Raw genomic sequence first — 26,428 nt, 5'->3', positions numbered from 1 at the left:
GGGCTGGCTGCCAGGCATGTCTGCCCCACTTATCAGTGCAAATGCCAGACAGACCATGCAACAGAGCTTCTCAGTTTTAACTGTTGAGACATCAAGGTTTTATTTGGAAAGAAGCCAGACACTGGAAATCTAAATTATAATGTGTTTTAAAAGCTTTTTCATACATGGAGAAGCAACACTTTAGAAGAGCTAGACAGAACCACAAGTAATTACAAAACAAGGTCACCAGTAGCTGTCAGGAAGATTTTAAGATGGCTCCCACTACAAGAATTTCCCAGGCAAGCAAGCTCCCTGAAAGAGGCAGTTCATAAGAGTTCATCCAAGGATGACCCATTTTCTAATCACAGCAGCAACTGAACACAGAAGTGTAAAAGAAAAATAAATAAATTAAGGCTACAATCCCCTGTGCAAGAGACTGAAAGCTGGGAAAGAGAAGTCATATTCAAGAGAAACAGAAATTTAATTTATGTAAACTGATGTCTGCGTGTGGTTAACAAGTTTGAACATAAACAAACATAAAACAAGAGCTCAAGAGAACCCGATGGAAATCAGGGGGAGCACACAGCAGGCAAGCACTGATCAGAATTAGTGCTCCTGGGCCAAAACCATTTGCTCTGCACTTACAGATTTGTAGACTTAGGCCACTGAGATAGTGAAGAGGCCTTAAACTCTCAGTTTTGTAATGACATTCAGTTTGTGTTCAATGATTTCTAAAGCACAAATAAACAATTCTGGATTTAATATTTACAGAACTTATTTTGCTGTTTGTATAACATTAACAGCTACCAGTGGTTTCCAGTATGCTAATCATCCACCAAAAGGGAGAAGTGCATGAGGTAGACAAATAAGCTGGAAAAAACCCCAAGGGTTGCCATAGTTTCAATTATTTTCCAAAACAAAGCACTCTCACTAAGCAGATTCCAATATATTAAGAGCACAGAGCCCTAATCTCTTAAAGCAGGTTGCATAGAGGGCAAAATAAAGACTGCAGGATGAGGGAGGAGTTTCATGTTTTACAATAGAGCAAATTCAAAATTATCAAACACCAAGCATGACCTTTTGATATACATAAACATTTACAACTTCTCTACCATTCCTTTTTTTCTCCTAAAAGAAAAAGCTGACTTTGTGCTAAGCCTGCACTAAATTGCATTTAGTGCTGGATGCTGTAATTGCACTGTCACTGCTGAAGAACTATCTGATCTTTACTTTGTGGACTAACAGGATTTTCTGATCTCTTATGTCAGCTTATTTTAAAGAGCTCAAGCATTATGGGATGACTAGACTTTTCATGAGAAGGAAGGAAGGACCAGAACCCCCTCTAACAGGAACCCAACTGAAGATATTTTGCCTGTAGCTCAGAGAAGCTTTAAGGTGTTAGCTAAAAACTGTATCAAATTTAAATTTAGGAGTCAGAGGGAGTGCAGGAAAGGGGGCAGGTGAGAGAACAGTGCCAACAGTCACAGGAACACTGCATTACCTGAGATAGACCAGGCCACACATCATCTACAAACACACAGCAGGCTCACACATCCAAGAGGGGATGCGGGTTGATGTGCAAAGGTGGCTGTCTGAAACCAGAGTTTCTTTATGCAAACCTTTCTGACAACTGCTCTCTGTGGAAACCTCCCTCACTCATCAAAATGTCTCAGGTTGGCTCTTAAATGTCATCCTCAGCTTTAGTATCTGTTCCACCATTCTAGTGCCCATATCACAGATAAAACAAAATAAAGAAAGATGACCTCCAAATTCTACCTGGGAAACAGAGTTTTAAGGAAATACATAATTCTCTATCCAGAAACAGAAGACAGTCCACCCAGAAGGGTAAGACTTTATAGCTACATACAAAATCACAGATAAAACTGAATGCATGAAAGTCTTTGGCTGAATTCAGAAGCATTGATAAGACAAGATGCAGCATATTCTAAAAGTCGGTGCTAAGAGCATCTCCAAATTACTAGAAATGAACACCAGAGAAAACAGTGTAAAATGGCTAATCTAAATTGGTTATCATTACTTTTAGTTTTTGGTTATTTTTAAGAAGAATGAGAAAAAAACCTTGCCATGTTGCAGTCTTGATTTTATTAATGAAACCAAGCTAGAACTGCACATGAAGCACAGCCATATGCACAGTTATAGAAAGGTCAAGACAGAAGAAAGCACCACTGACCTTGTGAATGGAAGACCAGGAAAATCACACCAGAATATGCTCTTAAAATATTCAGCATATAGGGAGGAAAGAGCTGCACAATAGGTGCAGTCTCCTCAAGATTTCCAACAGTTTAAAAAAGAGTGTGAATATTAATAGAGCATGAAGCTGAGCTATTAATAGATTAGGCCTCTGGGGTGAGCATAAAAGAGACTTGAGCACTACACAGCACGTTCAGCCAGCTTACCAACAGTATTACTGCAGTACAGGATGTATCTGACTATTCAACAGCTTCTTCTTCTACAACTCTGTTTCAGAGACATTGGGCAGGGCAGAAATTACAAGATATTAAAATCAGCCTCTCCTCCTATGATTTGTTACCAAAAAAAGCAGGTTAAAAAAATGTATCATATGTTTTGCAGTAATGGGTAATTGAAGATGTTGACAGTGTGTAAGGCCATTCCATCCCTAACATTTTAGCCCTTCCCAATTCCTGCATCCCCCACTGTGCAGGCTCAGAATGCTCTCACTGCAACTTCTTTTGTACAGACACTACTTCAAGTTTTGCTAACACCTTCTATGCATTTTCAAAAACATCAAAACCAACTTCATTCATGCATTTTCCCAGCCTTCCTTTTTGTAAGCATTTTCTTTTTGACAAAATAAGGAAGACAATCACATTGTCTTCAATGTGATTTCAAAAACTGACACTGATCTAATATATGCAGGCATTTGGGGAACAAGAAATTCATTGTCAATAAGGTAAAATAACACACAAGACAGAAACCAGTGCCAACAATGGGTCTCTGAACCAATCTCCTCTGCTCTAGAGAGCTCATGGAGTTACAGTACAAAGTTCTGGTTCTGCAAAACCCTTCTCAGGTGCCAGTAGTGGTTAAAAAACCCCCACTAAACTATTACAGCAATTGCTAGATGCAGTTGTTAAAGGCTACAGATATTAAGTTTTATTAATAGACATCTTTGCACTGAGTTGTGCAAACATATGAGGAAGTATTCCTTGAATGTTTGCACAATAGTAACAAATACCACAGAACAGAAATGTCAAGACTTCTCTGTCCTATACCTGTATTTCAGGAATTTAATATACTTCCTCAGAATAGTAACTAAATGGGTGAAATTAAGCAACCAGTAGTGTCAGGAAGAATTCACCTAGCCAGCCTGCAAGGGCTGAAACACATCCATCTGCCCATGGGTCAACATCTCTCATAAAACAGTAACTCCATCTCCAATCTGCCAGTCCTGCTCCTCAAGGAAAACCCATAAAACATCTTTCCAAACAAGCCTGGGAACTAAAATTCATAACTCCACTGGGCTGAAAAAAACCTATGGACTCTAACAGAGATATTGGATTTCAGGCACACTGTGATGTTATCTCACATTAACCCCTCCATGTGCCACAACATATCATTTACCAGGCTCTCTCCTTCCCCTAGAAAGGATGATAACCTTATCATCTCCTTCTTCCCTCCTCTACCTCCCTTGTAAGAGAACAATTTCTTTGGGCTTGAGCAAAGGCAAAGTAGTGACATTTTGTGTAGCTACAATCCATTTTCTTTTAATGAGCACGTCACATTCTGCACTTTATTTGTTACCTCTCCCATCTCACTACAAAAAGAAATTCAGTCACACCCTTGGTTATCCTGGATGGGATACCATGGACAAAGAGGTGTGAGAAGGTAAACCTGTGGCATAAACCACAGAGTGAAAAATGACAAGGTGCTGCAGATGAAAAATTTCCGAGGGAAAAGGCTAAAGAGCAAACAAACAAAAAAAGACAAATACTACAGTTTGAAAGCAAAAGCAGAAAAACACAGACATGGTGGATCTGAAGAATCATCAAGCTAGCACTAAGTCTTCCTTGCCTTATGCCTGGGAAGTTGGCTGATCCATTGTGAACAAATCCTTGCTGCCCAACTCAGGAAATACAACTGTGTTCTAAATTTATTTTATTAAAGCAGGTAATAAAATGCAGCCTATCTTTGTGGAGCAGTCTTGGGATATTACCTATATAACTGGTTGCCCACACAGAACTGTTTGTAAACCATACACACAAGCATTACCTACTTTTTATTTCAGAAATGATCTAAAAGATACCTATTCCACTAAGCTCTAAAAAAATCTGAAATATGATTAGTTTTAAAATCTATGGCTTCTATTTTAGATCTGAGAGAGGGCTTGCATATCCAAGCACCTAGTTTTCTGTACCATAACAATTAGTCTAATAAAATTATTACTACTACCAAAAAATCCTGCCCTTCCAAGATAATGTTAAAAATACCAGAATCTGAAAAAGAAAACAGAACACATCCCTGTGCATTGCATGAATAAGTGGGTTGGGTTTCACCAGCTCCAAAAGAAAGCACAATGAAGCACAGAGCTCAGCTGGTGATACTCTGGAGACATTTTTAAGACTAAAACTAAGAGCACGCACCACCAAGAGGATCCTTTGAAAGGAAAGTCAGCTCAATTTTCTTGCACTTGCAACTCAAAAATGAACTGGAGCACAAACACTGAAATACACTAAAAAGAAAAAGCAACAAACCAGCACAGCGAGGCTATTTAAAATGAAAATGAGAATTTCAAAAGAAATAGCACTTACACCATCATGGTGTGCGTGTCAATGTGCAAACACACAAATGCTGGCAGAAGAACAGAGGTCTCAGAGATGCCGAGTTCTTATAAGCCTCCTGAAAACAGACAGATAGAGGAAATAAATCTATTGCAGCTTCCACTAAGAAGGGCCCAGAGGGAGCCCCACTGAATTGCTGGGTACCAAAAAGTCCACATGGGGCTTTGGTGTCTAACGAGCTGTAAACAAACCAAGTCACAAGCAAAGGCTTCATTAGTTTTGCTGCTTGTAGAACCACTGGATGTGCTTTCTGATGTGTTATTAATTCACCGGACTCACTGCCAAAAGATGCAAGCAAAGGACTTAAAAAAAAAACAAAACTTAATTCATGGAGAAAGCTTAAAGTATGAGAAGTTAATAATAAGTAAAAACTTGATTTTAGGACAGTAAGGTAATCATAGGAGTTAAAGAAATAACCTTGTTTATGGACACTTTGTTCTGCAGGATCTGATGCCACCCTTCCAGAGAAACAATTTTGCAATACACAGGCTCAAATCCCAGAATCACGCTGCAAAAAGTAATTTACATGTCTCAGAAGTTCTGCTAGGTGATTTGAACCAATTCCTGCTCAGACAAGCCCTCTCTCACACCATACAAGTGTAACTGGCAAGATTTAAAACCTAATCGCTGATCTAGCACTCATTTTCTATCAAGGATTCATAAGAACACAAATTTTAACTATTATATGAAAGTTGTCACATATCAAGTCACAGATGTATCTTCATTCTGCCCATAATCTCTTCCTCCTTTTCTAGGCTTTGAGAACACTTGGAGCTTGGGTTTTACTCTACCCAGAGGTTGGGGGGGGTTTCTTGGACAGCTTCATTCTGGAGAAGCCCCAGCTTTTGAGATTAAATTTTCTATTTTAATCAGTCATTGCCCCAGCTTGGGCCACCACCATAAAGTACTCAGGGTAATTTCTTTCACACTGAGCACTTGGGGAGGTATTTTGTATGTGGACCATGACAAGAAGCTGCATCCTCACATAAAACCAATATACCCCAACCAAGCTTTCCACTCATGGAGAGGCAGGGGTTGCAAGGACAGTTTGATGGATGGTGAAGATCTTCATTCACACCAGTATGACTAAAACTCTCTTAGGCTGAACCCAGGTGCTATGTCACTGAAAAAGAAGCAAATTAAGCACAGAACTGAAGTCTGAAAGTTTCAGTTATCCATAAGGGCTCTATGTGTTGGGAGACATCTCCTCCCCATGGAAAGTATTAGATTAATGAAGAATTTCATTGCTTAGTGCTTCTCATTTTTTGTTCTCTGATTAGCCCAGGATTTTTCCCTCATTGTTTCTGTGTGCCTCACAGCACATTCTCATAGATGAGGCATTTTAAATGGGACTGCCACTTTGGAAACTGTGCTTCTATTTTCTAAACCATTTCCTCCCAGAAAAACCACACTTCTGCATTGTGTTTGAGACAGACAAGTCATACCTAAGACTGAATTGTTCAGAAACAATTTCCATAATAAATATTGGTCTACCCCCATCATGTTAATTTTACTAGTGAAGCATGAAGGTTTTTTTTCATTCTATTCTATTTTGCCAACATGGTTAAAAAATAAAATCTTTAAAAATCATGAAGTGCAAAAACTCCAAACAAGACCAAGTGCAAGTCCCAGAACAAGAAGAAAAAGTGATTCTCCTATGGAACATCTATTAAATGTTCAGTATTTAAATTCCAGATCCAAGAGCATTCAGCTTCTCCCTCTCACTTGGAACATTTGAAACAACAAAAAGCAAACAAACAAAAGCTAAGCCAGCTTGTACATATTTTTATTTCTGGGCAAATATTAAGAACTCAATGAGAAATCTGGAACACTAAGCAGGTATTGCCCTTGGCTGTACATTTCTGTTTGTCTTGAGTTAATTCCTAAGGAGGTCAAACCATGAAGAACTCAGTTTACACATCAAGAGTAAAATTCTTTGCAGAACATGTGTGAGTTGCATACCAAGGGACAGTGCTCAGAGCTGCCACACTGAGTCAGGAAAGTTTCACACAATGTTTGGGGAAAAGTCAGAGCCAGTCCAATTCCTGGCAGAGCCACCATATGGAGTTTACTGCAGTATCATACATTTTGGCCACTCCACACAGCTCTGCTGCCAGCAATGATAGACTGAAGTGTTTCTTTACAAGCTGCATTCCTAGAAGCAAACAGTAAATCCTGGCCAGAGAGGGTCAGACAGCTCCTCTGAATCTTTATAATAACAACAGGAACAAACGAAAAACATCACATTTCAACAAACACTTCAGCATCCAAAATAGTGGAAAAAAACTAAAGAAGAGTATAAATTCCAAGCACATGGCATGGAAAGGAAAAAGATACCCAAACTTATTTAGTCATGAATGCTTCTCTTGATTCATTATGACTTGTCAGTATGGTCAAAAAACCCAACAGGCAGACATCTGTGAGAGATCCTTCAACCTCCTTAAGCCTCACACATTATTGCATGCCTAATTTATTGAAGTACAGATAGAAAATAGGAAGGCAGAGACAGGAAGTAATAAATGCTGCAGAATCCATACTTGGCATGGATGTCAGGTACCTGACACAGGAACAGCTGCAGTGGAAGAGCTGCTGAGCTCTGAGCAGATCCATCTTTGCTCATAGAGCCAGGCAAGGCCTGGGGTGGCTCACCAGGCTGCCCCACTGCACACTGTCCCCTCCCTTGTCCTCAGGAGCAGCTCTAACCCTGGAGCCATCTGGGAACCAGGTTTGGCTGGATAACCCTGTTGTGGGCCACAGGACTTCACAGTGGTCAAGGATCCTGAGCACACCCTCTTCTGCCAAAAAGGCTGCAAGTACTCCCTTCACCACAGCTGCTCCCACTGTGAACCTCAGCTTAAGAGATAATTCAATTGCTTTTATGTTTTTAAATCAACAGTTTACACGTTTACTTGTGATGACTTAATTTAGCTGAAGTAAATCTATGATTTCTTCTAAAGTTCTTTCAAAGGAGGTGTCAGGGGGTAACTGTTTACATTTCCACTCTAGTCCAGCTGTTTACTGCACATTGCAAAACACAGATGCCTCTGAAATGCACTCATGTAAACCAAATGCAAACCCATTACAGCCAGTGCAGAGACTGGCACTGCCTACCTTGAGTTTGGGATCAGACTCTACAGCTATGTCCTTTTATCCTGGTTGTTTTCTTTTCTGTCAAATTATTTGCCTCTGAGTTGAACTGAAGACTGTCAAACAAATTCTACCTTTAAGCTATCAGCTCAGCAGCTGTAACAGATCTTAAGTGACCAGACTAGAAGAGAATGGGAAAAATGGCAGAACATAATGTATTATTGACTTTTCCTGCATTTAAGATGAAATTTGGAAGGTTTAATTGATTTCTACATCTGTCATTCTTATCTAAACTTCTTATGTAAAAATAATGGCTAAACCCATGGGATTTGACTTGTGAGGAAGGAATCAACACTAGGACATCACTCTTGGGAGTACTTGCACTTCTTTGTGTATGTAACACCTACAGTCTGAGGAGTCACCAAAATAAAATTAACACAGTAAAATTAATCAAATCCAGCAATGAACAAAATCTCTATCTGTCAAGGCTCTGGTCTGGATTCTCTCCTGCAGCCACAGGGCTTTTGCTACCTTTGGCTTCTCACATGTGTTTGGTTTTGGGTTTGTAGAGCACCCCTCTACAGCAGCAGCAAGGCAATCCAAAACACTCTAAAATTCCAAAAAGTGCCTCTTAAGGCCTCATGGTATTTAAGAAGACAGAAAAGAAACAAAGACCATCTGTTACTTCAAGCTAAATAGCAATGAAGTTATCTACACATTAGGAAAATTACCAAAAATTGAACTGTCATTCACAACTACATCCCCAAAACATCAGTTTCAGTGCCATCTTCATTAGTTTTTCTTTTAGTACACTAAATAGTATAGAAATCTTCCTGTAAAATGGTAATTTGGTATTTATTAGCACTTCTTATAAAACTGAGACAAACAAAAATTTTTAAATAACCAGTCTGGACATTAAAGTCTGACTAACACATTTCTGACTAACTGCAAAAGGAGCTGAGCTAAATATGCAGCACGGCTGACATATCTGCATGTTGGTTCAGCTCTTCACTGACAGAAAAAAGAAACCAGCAAACAAAACCCCCTGCTAATACAAGTCATTTAGCATTCCTTACCTTGGAACCTGCCAACATAGTCCCCAGCATTTTTGTTCCTTTTCCAATACCAACCACTGCAAAGACAGAAGAAGAAATACAACTTCAAAACAGCCCTGCAGTTCCTTTTTTCAACACCATTCAATACTAAATATTATGCTAGTCAGAAACTCAGCCTTTCATGCTCTGTTAGCATATGAAGAGAGTCAACACTTTTTTGAGAAAGCATCTCTGATGTTCAAACAACATGGAACTAGTGAAAGGAAAACAAGTCTAAAGCAAAAGATAAATAACCTTCATCTATTGTTAAAATACTTTAATTCAACTGCTACATTTATTTATCTTTTAATCACCAAAGAAATGGAGAGTGCAATTAACATTGCCTCTGGTTTGATGAAGGTTATGGCTCTCCAGTAATGAATGAACCCTTCATGGTAACCAAATAGTCCTTTTAAAGGTTGACAGTGACCAAGAGTAATGCAGCCAAGACAGCATCACAGAATTGTTTATCAGACTTGCAGGAAGAAAGCAAAATAATCAAAAGGTCCAACTGCTTCTTACTGTGCATGTAGAGATTACAGTTATTTCAATCTTAACACCAGTATTCTAAAAAACAGCAATCAGTCAGCTTTTCATAAAAGAAAGACAGAAAAAGAGCTCTATTTTATATTTTACCTCAAAGCTTTTTACAAGATGCTTGCCTTTAAAATGCTTTCCTATTGATTTTTCCACATACAGCAATCCGAAGAAAATTTTAGAAGGAAATTAGTTTTGTGTACAACTCTCAGAATGTGTAACAGCTTATGTACTTTATTTTAATAAAACCAGAGGAGTGAAGGGAGCTTTCAGGAAATCAGCTTCATGTTAATCAGGAGCCAGGATGGAAAACATCAAACAGAAAATGAACTTTGAAAAAAAAATTTTTTACTTGTGTTCTAATGCTTCTCAGTTTTTATGCTCTGAGACCCATTAGAGTCCTCCTTGTTCTCAATTACTGCTCCTCTTATTCCTGAGGGTTTTCAGTCACACATGTGCTTGTGCTCTCATGCATCTTCAGTTCAACATGTTCCTGTTATTTGCCAGATAGGGAAGAGCTGCAAGAAGGCTGAGAAAAGGAGATAAGCACACAGATAAGACTTTCTAACCAAGAACTTTTCCTGCAACATGATGACATAACTGAACACAACTTCAACAGCTGAGCTGAAATTCGCTGAAGAGTGTCAAGAGAATCAATGGAGTAATTTTAAAGAGACACTGAATGCTTTTGTGAACAAGATACTAACAATTTTCTCCATTAATCATCAGCTTATGGAGAATGTGTTATTGAACAGTGACATAAACCCCATGTGAGAGACTATACTGAACGTAGAAAGATTTAACTGAATTTTTATTTTTTTATACTTCTTCATATTTTCTTCTACTGTGGAAACATAATTCATTACTGCCATATAAAAACAAACCAAATAAAATTCCCATTACGCACCAAGAAACAGCAAGCTGGAAGCACAGCCCTAGAATAACACCAAAAGAAAATATTCACCAAGACTTGACCTTGCCTTTCTCTCACATGTCACAGAGCACTGACCTCTGCCTCCAAGGCCCTTCCTCATTTGCACTGGCTGTCAGTAAGAGAAGAAATTTAAAGCATGTTTTCTGATAAAGAGCACTGCTCAGTGATTGGCAGTACACCTGGCACACTAAGCAGGACTCTGCACCAATTAATTCCCAGGACAAAGCTACAGACAGGCAGTGCATAAAACCTGGGAAACAGCAGTGCAGATCACAAAGGGTTTCAGAAAATTTAACACTTTTGTCATGCTCCTGTGCATGAGGAAGGAAAGCTTCCTGCTCCACCACTCCATCCTGGAAAGCAGCACACATATTCTGAATAACTTGTTTCTCTTGTATCCTTCCCTGTCTCCTTACCTGAACACACAAGAAATCTGGGCACATTCCCCTTCCCACTCCTCTCCAGTTTCATCCCTTCCAATGTAGCTACCATTGATTTGTTCCTGTATGTTTTGTATGGCAGTGAATGAAAGATCCCGTGCCTTTTTTCAATCCACCCACAGCTGATGAAGGTGATGTGCTTCTCTATCTACACCAAGCACATCAAGCCCAAGCATTTTTGTCATGCCACAGAAGCAGGCTTTGGAGACTGCTGGGTATCAGAGCAGTTGCAGAAGCAATTAAAAAAGCACAAGTGATTTTGCTTTTCCTATGGATCAATGCTGTTGACTTAGCACAGTGAGAAGCAGCATGTTCAAAGGGAACACCTGTGTAAAATGCTTTTTCAGGAATGCACACTGAATTCTCTAGTGAGTGGCCACAGAGTACAGGAAATGCAAACCCAACCAGGCAGTGCTCCATTCTGACCCAAGAATGTCACATTCTGCCAGGTTCACAAGTGACAATTACCAGCTACAGACCTCCAGCAACACTTGTAGCAACCAAGCTCCCCCTGAAGCTGAATCCTTCCCGAGAGAAGTCATTCATGAAAACTCTGAGCATTCACTTTCAGGGCATACTCAGAGTTGTACCTGTTTATTTTCAACAGCAAAAATGTATTGCTGTTATTTCTCCAAGCCAAGGAGAGCTACAAGGTTATGATCTGAGCAAGCTGCAGTCTGCATGTTACTTATCAATAAAACTGCTGGTGACAAAGTATGATCCGGGAACAATCACATCCACAGCTGAGGTTTTAACATCAGCAATTGACACATCCTGTTCTTTACAAAACAAAAAAAATTCAATACATGGATTGCTATCAAAATTAAAATTAAAAAATACATCTTTAAAGATTCTTCTTTATGAAGCAAGACAGGACAGGTACCCAAGCTTTTCTGTGCTGAGCTTCAAAAAAGCAGCAGTTGGAATTGTTCTTATACATCTTTTTTTCGGTAAGTATTAGCAGCCCTAAAATCTCCCTCAAAATCCCACAATAGCATTACTTTGAGACAAAATAATTCAACAGATTATGATGACTATAAATCCCCAGCTTAAGTTTAAAAAGCATCAATTTCTCAGGTGCTTTACAATTCATTACACAAGAGTTTGTATTTTACCACATGTAATAACCCAGAAGTTATGTGAGGATTTGGAAGAGAGGAGAGAAGGCAGGAAGGAAGAATACAGCCTTCTGTTATGAAACATGTTACATGCATGTAGAACTATATGCACAGGAAATTTAACCCAGACCATTCTTCCACTGTAATCAGTCCCTCCCCCAGAACCTGCCATGTGTATCCCAAATTGTTCCTCCACCTGACTTCATGCAGGCACGAAAATGTCTCCTGAAATCATATTTTGATTACTATAATTGTATTTTTCATTACCTAGAACTCCTGTGGCTGCACTGTCCAAAGTTCCTCCATGTCCAATTTTCAACACCTGATTTCTTTTGTTCCCGTTTGTTTGCACACCAGCTTCTGCAAATAGAAATTAAAAGGAAGCATTATAAAATAACCTTTGAATGTAGGAAAAATGGCACACATTTCCAGACTGCTAAAGAAAATAAAAATCAAATATTTAAACTATTAATTAGCAGTGTAGAAATTACTGTACTGCTGAAGACCTATGATTAATTTAGATTTACTCCTGCAAAGGTATTTGTAAGGTATTTTCACTACATGCTAATGAAATCTCAGATACCATGACAAACAGATTTTTGGAAAGTACTGGTAGCAAACCTGTGAAGTTCCATTAACAAAGCGTGGAAGAACCAACAGCAGAGTTCCCAAAACATCTATTACACACAAATTTTATACTACATAATCTGAGCCAATTCTTCGTGTATTTACTGCTTTACATTGGGACGTGTTCATTTGCATATTCACAACCCTATGGCAACTCCGCAGTGGACTGAACTTATTCACTGCTGCTTTCAAGCTGTCAGTGTCCCAACCCAGCAAACCTCCTATGACGCCAAGATACCATGACACCAAGAATTTTGCAGAGTCCAATACCCCTTATTTATTAGTATTAAATATGACAACTGGTCTAAGCTCCTTTATCCATACCTATTATCTCTCCATTCAGGGAACCTGATTCTTCCATACAAAGTGCATGCCTACACTACAGTTCACTACAGAGTAAATCAGGCTAAGCACTCACTAGTCTGAAAGTATGTTCTCTCTTCATCAGCAAGTGCCCAAAAGCCCAGACTAGATGATCAATTCCCCATACCCATTATAAAAAAAAAATCTAGGCCATAGTCGCTCACACCTTTGCAATGATCTCACTTTTCTTTCCCTAATATCTGACATACAGACTTCCCAGCACTCAGAAAGAGCAGTTTCTGCAGACTGCGTCCAGGACTCTCAAACTTTTTGAAACACCACGTTTTCCCTCCTTTGGTGACATTTTGTTTAATGGCACTAAGCAGTGGGACCGCAGCAGAACATCGTGCCGGTGCTGTGCCGCAGAGATGCTGCAGGCACCGATCTGGCAGATGGCACACGCTGTGCCCGGGACCCTGCCCTGCCCTGCCCTGCAAGCAGCCCGGGACCCCCTGCCCTGGCCCCGCAGGACTGGAGCTCCCGGCTGGGGCAAACTCATCCCCAGCCAGCCTCAGGGCTCCGTCCTGCTGTACCCTGGGCGGCAGCGGGGGCCTGCCACAAGTGGTATGTGCTCAATGTGGGGTCACAGCTCACCGTGCAGTGTGACATCACTGTCTGCCTGGGACAGTCTTTCCTTAAAGGCGTCTAAGGAAACAACACCACGTCCCTGCGCCACCCATCCCAATGCTTAATCGCGCTTTCTGTGAATAAATCGCTCCCAACGTCCAACCTGAACTTCCACTGGCGCAGCGAGCCAGGGACGGCTCCATTCTCCAAGGTGGGCCACGCCATGGCTATGCACTACTACCAAAACAAACAAAAAAACGCACAAAAGAGAAACTAAACCCCGCTTATGCTCCGGTTTCCTAAGCGCTGAGCAGAGGGTGAAGTGGCTTGCCGGGAGTTGTGGTGGTTTGCCGGGAGTTGCAGCTCCCGCTCCCCAAGGACCGCACACACCCGGCCCCATCCCGCAGCCGCGCCGGGCAGGGCGCGCCTGGCCCGAACTCTCCGGAGGTGCGGCCCGGCCGCCGCCGCTCACCTGCCAGCAGCCTCTCCTTGAGCAGGTTGAGCACGGCGGCCGAGGTGGGTCCCTTGGGCTTGCGGACGGCGAAGAGCCCGCTGAGCGAGAAGAGCTTGTCGGCCGCGCGGCCCAGCGCGGTGCCGCCCGCCTCCCCCGCCATGCTGCCGGCAGCGCGCCGGCCGGGGCCGCCGGGAGCCGCGGCCGCGCGGGCGGGACGCGAGGGAGGAGCCGTGAGGGAGAGCTTTAAGGTCGCTTGGAGAATAGCCGGCGAGGGTATCGCCGGATGTTTAATGTGAAAACGAAAGTAAATTCCTTGCTAAAATCTAACATCAATCAATCTAAAATCTAAACCAAAAACCAAGCCCAAAATTATCTGGGGGCGGCTCCACCAGACACAGAGCGATTTGCAGGCGTCGCTGGGGAAGTTCGCTGACCAGTGCGTTGCCATACCTTCCATGGCCAAATGGAAAGAATTGTATTCTGACAGGACAAGAGGACACGGTTTCAAGCTGCGCCAGGGGAGGTTTAGTTTGGGTGTTAGGAAGAATTTCTTTGTAAAAAGGGTGATTAGAGCTGGAACGGACAGCACGGGGAGGTGGCGGGGTCACCGTCCCTGAGGCGTTCAAGGAAAGGCTGGATGTCGCACTCAGTGCCACGGTCGGGTTGACACAGTGATGTTCTGTCACAGGTTGGACTCGATGATCTCCGAGGCCTTTTCCAACCTAATTGATTCTGTGATATTCTGCTGACTGGTTGCTGTGTCCATTAATCTTCCTGCCTCTGTAGGTGTTTTAATGTAAAGAGAGCATTGGGAAGGCTTCTCTTGGATCTCTCGCCTCCATTCATAAGTACAGTGTGTGGGTTTCCTCTCCACGTCTGATTTGTGCAGACTCGTTTCTCTGACAACACTCCCAAGGCATCTAAACAAGTCATGCTTGAGCAAGGCACCAAGAGCTTGGATGCTTCATTCATGGATTTAATTTATTCATTTGCAAGAACCTGCAGATGAAACCATGAAGAAGCACCTAAAAAAAATACATGTCTAACTAAGGGCTGTGCATGTTCCCAGATGTTTCCAGAGCTTGAGAGAAGCAAACCTTCCTGCTGAAGTCAATGTCTGTCTCTGTGCAGAGCAGGATCAAGGTCCCTGTGTGGGTTTTCAGCTGTGCTGGAGTCAGTGGTTCATTCCATGCCTTCCCCAGGGCTGCACAGGGCACAGAGCTTCCAGCTGCACCTGCCACCACTTTGTCCATGAGATCGGGAATGGCTTCCTGTCTCCAGCAATGCCAACCAGCCTCCCCTGCACTTCTCTTGTGCATATTATTATCCAGGCAGCTTATTTGCTTGGATCTCATCTGCAGAGCTGTAATGTGGCTGTGGAAATATTCCCTGTTACCATAAGCTGCGAGGGTGGATTCCCTGGTGAGCGGTGCAGGTCTTTGCAGGACATGGAAGTGAGGTGTGAGAATCCTTCTCTGGAAGATGAAATGGCAAAGCCACACTGGGGAAAGAATTCAACAGGAAAATCACTACTGATTTACATGGAGTTAAAATCCAAGCACTGTGTGGAAGGCATATTGTAAATGGTGATAGAGCTTTTGTTGCAGGCATGGTTTAATCAGGTTGTTTGAAAACCAATTCTATCCAATTCTCTGCTAAAAAGCTCTTGAACACAGATTGCTCTGCAAGTGGGCTCCAGCAAAACTATTAAAACATTACCATTAAGAGATGGTGTTAGTGAGCTTCCAGGCAGGGAGGTTGCAGCACAAGGACTGAAATGCAAACCTGTCACACTGTCATGGGCAGCAATATTGTTGGGCAAGCAGACTGCTCTGAACACATCACAGAGGATCAGAGGGAGATTATATAGAAATGAGAGCTCCACTCTTGGCGTAAAGTTGTCCTTAATGCATCTCAACTTTCCAAAAATGCAGTAGCAGACAGGCCCTGTGACAAAACTCCCTGTGCTGCCTTCTCAGGATTGACTTAAGCTGAGAAGAGTCTAAAATGAGGCCATTAACCTGACACAGGCACAGGCTATGAGCTGAGGGCAGTGTCTGACCCCCAGCGCTCTTCCAGTAAATGGCTATTAGCTCTTTTGGGATTTTTTTGTTTGGTTTTGGTTTGTTTTTAGGGGATTTTTATTTGTTTGGTTTGGGTTTTTTTTCTAAGGGAAAGATTTCGGGTGTTTAAAGAAACTACCCCCACTCTTGTTTTCAGTATTGAGCGGGAAGTTTTTGCAGGTCTCCCAGACTTCTGCATCCTCAATTAAAACACAACACTTTGTAATTGAAGCAGATGGAGTCTTTGAAGGCTTAGAACGAGGAGGTTTGGTTTAACTTCAGTGGGCATTGGATAAGGGCCCAAAATAAAAATTGTGAAAAACAATTAATGACTGCCAGTGTTTTAGTTTGCTGGAAGTGTATGTGTACATAAATCTCAAATGGCTCTTTGTGGGGCAAGGTTATTCAGCATTCAAAATGGTGGGAATGATGTACCAAACTGTTCATCTCAAGGGCTTTATTTCAGATTTTCCTTGTGTTGCTTGTGATTAAAAGTCATTACCATCTGCTCAGTAGCTTATTTGAAATGAGATGTTTATTTCCAACGATTCCCAGCCAAGCCAGGATTCACAATGACCAAAAGCATGATTAGAGTTATTGACTTTATTTGCAATCCTAATAAAGTGGCTCAGCAAACGGCTGAAAGGATGATGTTGTTTTGTGCATGGAACATGACAGGTCTGGTAGAGGCAGCCCAAATCCTCCCCTCAGGTCACTGGAACTGCACAAAGCAATGCCTTGAGGACCTGGTGCAGTTGTACAGAAGAGATAATGGTTAGTAGCTGCTGTACATGCAAACAGCAGATGAGTGCTATTGCAGGAGAGGAGAAATCCCTGACCTGCTTGTGCAGAACAGATGCAACACTTCCTTCTACCTCCCCCAGCAAGATGTTCCCTGCTTTGTGAGCCTTCAGACTGGCTGTGGATGAAGTACTGCTCACAGACCACAATGCAGAAGGAGCTGGTGCTGCATTACAGCTTTGGAAGCAGACTCAGCAGCAAGAGCCCATTCCTATGTTAGTGCTCATTTCGTGATTCCAGCTTCATCATCTGTACCCAGACAACAGCAAGGAGGTCAATCACAGCTCAGGGTCTCTGTAAAACAAAGAGTTGCAGCTGTTTGAAAGTTCAGGTCACAGTCACCTAAACAGCTCCCTTGTCAGACACAGGGATTCTGTCTGGAATAGGGACTATCAAAGCCTGAAATATTTAAGTTTTTTCCCTTTAACTGTTCCATGTGTTTGGATAAGAAGCTGTAGATAAATAACAGCAATCTGTTTGTTCATTCAGTGCCAATCAGACAGGCATGAAGCACATCATTCATTCATCATTTGTGAGCAGCTTTTCTGAGCAAGGCAGGTTCTTCAGGATCTTGTTGAACTGCAGTAGGTTTGAAAAAAGAATGGCAGCTACAGAATGTGAGGGAAGGACAGAACTACCCACAGCATATACCAATCCTAGGTTTGGCAATTAGTCATTCTCCCCATAAAAACAGATTCCTAAACTGCAAGTATTTAATGAGCAGATTTTTGCATTTTGTCCAGAAGATCAGCAGTCAATGTTTACACCAATCTGGATTTTAAGTCTAGACTTAATTATTTATAGAAATATTTTCTTTAGATTTTTATGCTGGATTCTCTGTTATTAGTGGGATTCTTTTTTATTGAGAATGGTTTAGACAAGAGGAGGTTTTGGTGAGCTGATTCAATGCAGACTTAGAGTGCCAATTTGAATTGGACTAGACAGACTACAGTAGGATCCAAATGTTTTTAGCCATTTCTTCTTTATGTGAAATGCAGTTTTGGCAGTCAGCTAAATGAGAAAACAGCAATTTTTCCTGACCACTGGTACATGTAGCGATACAGAAAAATATGACAGAGTTTTCAATGGCTCCTTGTGGACCCTTTATAAACATATTGCATTAGTGAGGATAGATCTGGAAAGTTACTTTTAATCTCTGATATGTGCCCAGGTCTGTCTGTAATGACAGAGGACTATGCATGCTGTGGAATCAGAAGATACAGTGATGCTGAGGGGAAAAAAAAGAAAATACACTTGGCAGATCTTTGATTTTTCTGCTAATAAAAGTCTCAGTGGGATTCTCAATTCTTGTTTAAATTCACAACATCTCTTGCTACAGATTCTGTCAAAGAAGTAATTTTCCATCAACCTGCATCGTAATTAGATATGATGAAGAACTCACCAGATGTGCATGTGGAAGAAGGCAACATATGAGAGATTGTTTATATAGACAATTTAAGTCCAACCTGCCCCTCTGTAAATTCAGAACATAAGGTTAAAAGGATCTAAACACTTTTACAGCTGAGAAGCTGTAATGCCACAGCTACAAAATAAATTCAGCAATGAGTTGATCTGGAGTGTGTTTTCTTAAAAAATACTCAATCTTGATTTGGGGATTCTGGGAGACAGGGAAAAAATTAGATCTGTATCTTCACTAGCAGTTCAAATTTATACTTGCTTTCTCAACTGGCTTTGTACAATTTCAGCATTCAGATAAATGTGTTAATTATCAGCCCTTTGGCAACTCTTTCTCATCTTGTGAGCACACATACAGACTCTGATTAATGGTTTATGATTAATGTGCAGAAAAGAACACACCTGAGCTCCTCTAGTGACCTCTTTTCCTCAGCTATTCACTTGAGGGAAGGAGGAGATTGTACCTCCAGGAAAAAAACAAAAAAAAACAAAAAAAACAAAGAAAACAAACCACCTTCTAGATTTATCATTGAACTCATGTTAAAGTTAAATAAATGTTGTGTAATTTTCTGGGCACAAGAAGGCTGAAGTCTATGGAGGCCCCACCTGTGGAGTGTGCAAAGCTTCTCTCCCAGAGCCCTCCTGCAGGTCCAGGTTCCGTGGCTGTCCCTGCAGTGGTGGCAGAGCCATCTCCTCTGCAGAAACAGGGGCAGCTCAGGTCCCAGTGCCACTGCTGGAAGCCTGAGAAATGGCTGGGGAAACAAGAATGGCACTGCTAGGAGTTTCCTTTTACCCTGACATAACTCCCAGCTTTTTGTGGTCAGCAGCTGGAGGTATTTTTAGCCAAAGCTGGAACATGGGCCATTATATTTGCCCTTTACCCACAGGTCTTCTAGCTGTTGTCTGCTCTGCCTAATTGCTCTGAAGCCATTAGCACATTCACTTTTACTCTGTGCTGTGACTTTCTCAGGTCACTCAGTTGGAGGTTCTGTGAAGGAGTGCTATTTATTTTGGCCTCTATTTTGAGCTCCCTTGACTTGCACTAAGTTCCCAGTTATAGTACAATAAAAAATGAAAAATTCACACATTCACTTCCTCCATCTCTTTCATAACTTGAAAGGTCTTAAATCATATCTTGCTCATCCCCATCTGTCTCCTCTCAATATGAAGAATCCTATTAATTCTTTCTGAAGTTTCCTATTGAGTTGCTCCTTAGACAGAGGATATTCTTTGTCTTATATTCTTCATGATTATATCTTCTCCATCTATTTTTAGATTTTACAACAGCCTTCATGATATGGGGTGGGCAGTATTTTACAAAGCAGGTAAATCTGGCCATGCTCTGGTTTTATAGCATGACCTTCTGTTGTGATTTATGTTCCTTCCCAAAATTCTCAATATCCAATTTAATTTTTTGATCTCTTTATGAGGTGCAAATCTTGACCTCCTGGGCAAAGTTCTTGAGCCTCTTTCTGCACCTGGAGCATCATTAACAGAGCAGAGCGTGGATGGTTGCAGTGTCCCTGGCCCTCATCACACTTCCTGACTGCCTGACACTTCAGGGATTGCAAGGGAAGCTCTGATCCCTGAGAGCTCTTCCCTTTCTCCCTGCATCATCCATCTTCCATTGCATGGATGCTTTTAGGGGGACAACGCACAAATTATTGGAAGAAAGTATAATTCTCTGCAGAGGTAGGATATCACACATCATTTTTTTTAAAGTAAGTCTTTCCTCCCATCTGCCAAGCCATCACACTCTTCTTAAGAGCGGCTTGCCCTGAGTGACTCCCAGCAAGGAAGTGAACAGCCAGGTGACAACATTTCTGCTTGAGACAAGCACAGAGATGAAGGTTCACTCCACGTGAATGTCCTGGAGTTACAGCCCAAAATGCAACAAATGCTTAAAAGCTCTGGTCTACCATATGCTGATAGGAAGAAAGAAATCTCTGTCCTCACACTGAAGAGGAGAAGCTGTCCAGAAACACTACAAAGGGCAACAGTTAAGCATCTCAGGTTCTTCCTGCCATGACCAACCCCTAGACATGACCTCAATCAACAAATCTCTCCAGAGACAAACCCCACATCAGTCATCCCACACATGGGCACAAACTGTCTTTTCTCAGCCTCACTCTACCCTGGCAGCTTTTTTCCAAGCCACCTTTTTGGTATATTCCCTGTAACTATTCAATCCTTTTGACCCTCTTTGAAAGACAGTTCCCATATTCATCTATCTGACCATTTATCCCTTACAGTTGCTTCCTACTCTCTGCCCAGCTAAACACCTTAGCTGTATCCCAGCAAGTACCTGGGATAAGAAACTCAAAGCTGTGGATTTGCTGTCCACTGTCCCCAGAATGAACATGGAGCTGAGGAAGTGTCTGCTGTGCTCCCTGGCCAGAGGAGTCAGTGGCCATTCCAGCAGGTTTGGCCTGGAGGATTCTGTCCTGGCATGAGGGCAGCCAAAGCCCAGTTCCTCAACTCCCTTTTATTGTCCCAATCTCCCCTGAATAAGCACAAGTAACCACAACTTAGGTACAATTAATTCAGAAGTGCTGGCAAACAGAAGTAGCCATTGCCCAAGGGCAGGGGCAGCAATTGCATCACTAATGAGAACTCCAGGATCAATCATCGAGCAGCTCCAGGCAGTGAAACATACTTCAAATGCATGTTACAATACTGTTGACAGAAATGGTTCCATTTGCCATAAATTATTCAACTTTTAATTGTTTAGGCTTCAGAGTCTGTAAAGATGCTAATTGCCAAGTGTAGGATTAAATTGATAATGCCTGCTTTTTATTTTCATAAAGTTGCACTTAAAATTGCAGAGACAAGAAGGACTGATTTTACATGTAACTTGCTAAAAACAAGGAGATCAAAAAGTTGATGAGTTCTGCTTTTCTATTCTGGGTTGCAATCATTAAAATTACGTTCCATATTTATCATGTCTGTGTGAACAAAGTAATAAATATTTTGACCAGCACACATACCTAAATCAATATTCCACTCACTCTGGGTTATCCCATCCCATATCTTGATCTGGTGCAATGAGTACTCTGAGACTATATTTTTACCTGTCATATCTGAAGACCTATATTTTCTTTGAAATAGGAAAGTAAAATGGAGTCAAGTATTTCCCAGTTTTCTGGCCTCTCTTCCAGGTTTTCATGTATTTTTATCATTCTTTCATTGGCTATTTTATCTTGCAGGATTAGTAAGGATATTGTCTAGACAGCTGACAAAGAGAAGGTTTGGGGTTTGTAGTAATCACTGTGGGGAAATGATAATGGAAGTGTATTCAGAAATATTTTTGTTTAGGAAAAAAAAAACAATTTGCTAGAACTGCAAAACTAGAAAGTCAGTCAATTTTAAATTTTTTTGTTTAATTTGAATCTCTGTTTAAACTGTTTGATGAAGGAAGGAATTGCTGTTCTGGTATCCTGATTCACATTCCACTTCTGAAAGGAACATCAGTGCATGTAATCTCAAACACACAAAAATAAGCTAAATAATCTTTTCCTCTGCTAGATGTTGAAAACCCCTTCCTGGAAAGCTGAAAAAAGGCCGGAGTATTTTTTTTCTTTTAGCTGAGAATTTCCCTTTGAAGCAGTATTCACTTACACAGCTGAAGAGCTTGATCCCAGGAGTGCTATCTGTTGAAGTCAGTGAGAGGTAAAGGATGCTGAAAATCATGCTCTAATTGCCAGCTTGGCTTGAAGGAACGTGCTCTGTCCTACTAAGGAGCACAATCACCCTCTGCAGGGGTGAAATCGTGGCAGGCTGTGGTGCCTCAGCTTACCAGGGAATAAACACAGCATTGAAAAAAGGCACTACACAGGGCCACCATGGCAGGGCTGTTTTGACAAAAGATAATCAAGAGGGATGTACAAAAGATGATCTACTTGAGTTAGAGCTTCGATGAGGATGCTCTGCTTGAGTACCTGTTTGCTTTAAGCCCCATCATTCATAGGAAGGTCATTAAATTACTTTCTTTCTGGAGTATATTTATTACTTTTAAATCCAGTGCAGTCTATTTAGTCTTTCATGATGGTGAATCATTAATGAGAAGCTCCTGCACACAGTCATAGAATTTGTCTGATTACTCCATTCATATTTAATAAGCTTGCTGCTTACACTTCAGAGTAACAACAGAAATTAGATAGTGCAATACTTTAGTCCTGGAGTGCCCCTAAATTTGGCTCTAAATTATTCATTATACTGGCTGAAGGCAAGAGAACTGTTGCAACCCTAAATTTATCTAAATCCTACATTGTCTAATCTGTGCCTCTTTGTTGTTATTCTCACTTTAAAAAATAACTAATTTTTATTGAAACAGAAAACATCTAGGTTTTGTCTGTTGTAGATTTATCATCATTCTCTGCAAAACCACTGCAGTCAGCGAAAAACAAAGATCCCTTACTTGGACTTCAGCTGTATAGATAAAATGTGAGCCCTGCAATCAAGTAGGACTGTGAAGATGTGTTTTGTTTAAGCAGGGATTGTATTTTCTGGCTGAGACAGTATTTTTTTTCAACTGTCAATTAGACAAGAACACAGAGATTAACCAGCTGCACTCCCACATTTTTTAGGGTTTTATTGTTTCATTCTATAAACTAAATGTCTCTTTTGTATGGGTTATATCTAGAAACACACTATCAATGTAATATTTTTAAGGTCTTTAAAATAAGCAAACCTTGTAAGATAAAAGATCTAATCTAAGCCTAGGTGGGCCCTCAAGCAGAGTCTAAAATCATAATGTAAATGTTGATGTGCTCATAACTGATTTAGCTAAACAGACAGAATCTGCCCTGCTTTCAGATTTATCACTGGGAATGTCCCAGTCTTAAAAGTCATATCTGAAAACTGGTCCCAAAATATGTACCCCAACTTTGTCAAAAGCAGAAATTTCATAAAAACAGCTCACCTGAGGAAAGGACTTGTGTCCTCTGCTGCCATCTTCTAGTAGGTATTTCCTGTTCTCATGGGAATAATTCATAAACCACTTCTAAGTTTAAACCTTTTATGGGTTATGTACAGCTGCTCAGCATCAAAATGGATCAGGTGCTTATGGCACTGGCTCTGAGGTTTATTTCTCAGTGTTACTCAAGTCCAGCAGGCTGTCTAACCCTGTGGCAAAAACAGGCTCATGGGGAGGGGTACAGAGCGTCAGAGAAATACCAGCTCCTCTCAAAACACCTTGGAGGAAAACAAATATGAAAAATAAAGTGGGATTTGACCAAATTACACACAACCAAGAAGCAGTGCAGCTACCCACACTTCTTCCTCAATGCCTGCACTGCTGAGTGAAATGGCTCCACTGTGGAATGCCCCAGCCTGGATTAGCGGCAGCTCAAAAACCAATCATTCATCTCACACCTCAGCTTGACCAAACAACATGGTCTAATAGGCCAAAATGGGGAAACAGCACGGAAAATGTTGTTACACTAATCCTAAAATGCACAAAGTCTGCATTAAAACGTTGGAACCTCTTTTTACTCATTGCCTGTAAAGTGACGTGCATCGTAAATGTGTCGTTATCATCACCTGGTCTTAAGAAATAAAGTAACACATGTAGGAATTGCATTTTATCACATCTCAAGTACTGTCTCAGTGGAACACTCACAGAGACAGATTGCATATCCTGACAGCAGTCCAAGAGGGAAAAAAACAACTTTAGGAAGGCATCACAATCTAAATTTCTTAGAGTTGAGCCAACAGACAGATGGTAGGAACTAAACGTCCTTAAAAAAATCCCACGGCCGTGGTTGTCCTGGCATCAGTCTGATACTCTGCCAAAGTGAGAGCCCCAGTGAATGAACTGCAAAGAGTTTACAGTTGTTTCAGTCAAAATCAGCTTAAGGAGTAAGAGTTGGAATAGATGAACTGTTGCAAATGACAGCGACTCAAAAAGTCAGTGTGGGAACCTCCCCATTCAATACTGGCAGTGAGAGAGAGAGACTCTAAAAGAAATCTGTGATTTGACTGTCAAATTAATAAGTTACTTTTCAGAAATAGTAGATCAGTTATTGTAACTGCTCTATGGCCAGCAGCTCCAGTTGCTGTAAGCTTACTTCTTGTGCAGAAAACAAGGACAAGACGCCTCCCCACTTCAATCCTCAAAAGTAAAGCTTAAATTAGATTTGTCTTGGATATAGCAGAGGCAGATTTATGTAACAACAACATCTCTGCTTTCACTCTCCAGGACTGTCTGCACAGCACACACTCCTGGGCAGGTACCAGCCATGCAGCTCCCCCAGCCACCCCTGCTCCGAGTGTCATAGCAGAGCTTAAAGATTTCTCTTTCAGAGAAATCCCATTAAATAATGCCTTAGCTTTCCCCTGTGTCTTGCAGAGCAGGAAATGCCAGCTGGGGGAGGAATGAAATCTAGAATAGCAGCTTGTATTAAACAAGACTTTTGAGACCTTTCCCTCATTCTTTTAAGTACAGCTTAATGGTTCAGACACTAAAAGGATCTGCTTTCCTCCTCAGAAACATTCATCTGGGTTTAGCTTTGAAGTCCAATAGTTTTAACATTGAAAACTGTGGGTTTGTGAGATTCAGCAGCACAGTACACTTGATTTCTCCCAAGGGATCTCTACATTGTCTGAGCAGCATAAAACAAGAGTGGAGCCATAGGAGATGCTCACAGGAGGATGTTTGTGTGTCAGAGAATCTCCATCACATCTCTGAAATCAGCTCAGCTTTGAGCTTGGGCTTGGCAGCCAAAACAACAGCCTTGTATGATGCTGGTAGGCCACGCTTCAGTTCATAGGCACACACTTCCAAATGTTTCTGGAAATCTTCTGAGCTCGTTTCAGAGGCTTCATGGGGCAGGGAACAGATAGAAAAGATGACCTTCCCTCAGAAGCCCTCCCCTCATTGGTAGACTTGGCAACATCTCCCACTTGTAATTCACATTTCCATCTGTCCTCTCATTGAAGGATGAGGGTGAGCACATTCCTGGGGGAAGGCTGGCCACAGAGCTGTGATTGGTTTTCCCTGCATCATTGCTGTCCACAGTGAAGGAGACATCCTGGCCAGTGGCAGGCGGGCAGGAGGGGCTGCAAACGCTTGCAAACCACAGAGCTGATCAAACTGGCTTTGATCATCACAGTAATTCTGCATCAAAGATGCTGTGTGGTAAATCACTGCATTGCACAGATCACTGTGCTGGAGCCATTCCTGGGTGAATGCTTTTTTCCCCCGTGCCTTAAAATGGGCTCTTTATTCCACAGAAAAGGGAAAGATTGAAGCAAACCATGGGCACAATGAGCAAACTGCAGGGTCTTCTCATTTTCACTGGGGCCAGTCTTACCCAGCCTGTCCAGGAGCAAAGAGGACACTTACAGCCACTTTTCTTCTCTCTGGTTTTGATTGCTGTGTGCTTCTTGCCTGGGGATCCAGGCCTTTGCTGTTGTGTTTACCCTTCCCAGAAGTGCACTTAGCCATTAATGGAAGATTCGAATTCAGGCACTCACTCTGGGGAAAACATAGGTTACAATAAATAATGGTCACAGGTTAAGTCATCCGGGTATTGTGTATGCTCTTAATGGATATCTAAGAAAAAATATGACATAATGCTTGCAAATAAATTTCCCCCATCACACCACCATCCATTTTAAATTATATCTCTTGAGAGTTTTCAGTTATTTTCTTTTCTTTCAAACACGGCTTCCCTGTGTGTCTCGACTCTGAAGGAGAGGGCTGAATTCAAACTGCAGAGAAATCTGTTAGAAAATGCCTGGGGGTGTATGTGGCACAAAGACACAGGAACTTTATCTTCTTTTCTGGCTGCTCTGAACTGATTGTGGGGATTAATGATTTATCTCTCTTTAAAGAACTCCTTGGAGCTACATAGTCTCAAATCAGATAAAGTATATACTATTCCTCAATCAGGCACCTGCCAATTTAGGTTCAGCCTTTAATCTGGGCAGTTGTAGTTTTACAAAGATTTGACTTCAAGAAAAGTTTCCTGAGAGATATCATCAGTGTTCATCACTTTTCCAAAACCTGTATGATATTCCTACTGTTAGCTGGAATAATTATGAGAAGAAAGGAGAAATAGCAGAAATCTGCCTTTGTGCTGAGAACAATGCACAGCCACACCTCTGTCCTGGGTAAATCCCTTGA

At 41.4% G+C, this 26,428-nt stretch overlaps 1 protein-coding gene across 4 annotated transcripts in view; it reads right to left on the bottom strand.

Annotated features, from left to right (window-relative positions):
* Nucleotides 1-15,292, bottom strand: part of TRUB1 (TruB pseudouridine synthase family member 1) — a 33,197-nt gene extending 17,905 nt beyond the window's left edge. Inside the window, exons 1-3 of one of the 4 annotated variants that reach the window (XM_074545280.1) lie at nt 14,039-15,292; nt 12,277-12,369; nt 8,963-9,018 (exon numbers count right to left, since the gene is read on the bottom strand). In XM_074545280.1, coding sequence (XP_074401381.1) covers nt 8,963-9,018; nt 12,277-12,369; nt 14,039-14,180 — 291 coding nt within the window. In that variant the 5' untranslated portion in view covers nt 14,181-15,292. The remainder of the gene's footprint in view (nt 1-8,962; nt 9,019-12,276; nt 12,370-14,038) is intronic. The other 3 variants (XM_074545281.1, XM_026799697.2, XM_005481569.4) reach the window with 3 other exon arrangements.
* Between the last annotated feature and the right edge of the window lie 11,136 nt (nt 15,293-26,428).

The sequence above is a fragment of the Zonotrichia albicollis genome, chromosome 7 (assembly GCF_047830755.1).
Source record: "Zonotrichia albicollis isolate bZonAlb1 chromosome 7, bZonAlb1.hap1, whole genome shotgun sequence".
Lineage (NCBI taxonomy): Eukaryota > Metazoa > Chordata > Aves > Passeriformes > Passerellidae > Zonotrichia > Zonotrichia albicollis.
This window is presented reverse-complemented; position numbering and strand designations above follow the sequence as displayed.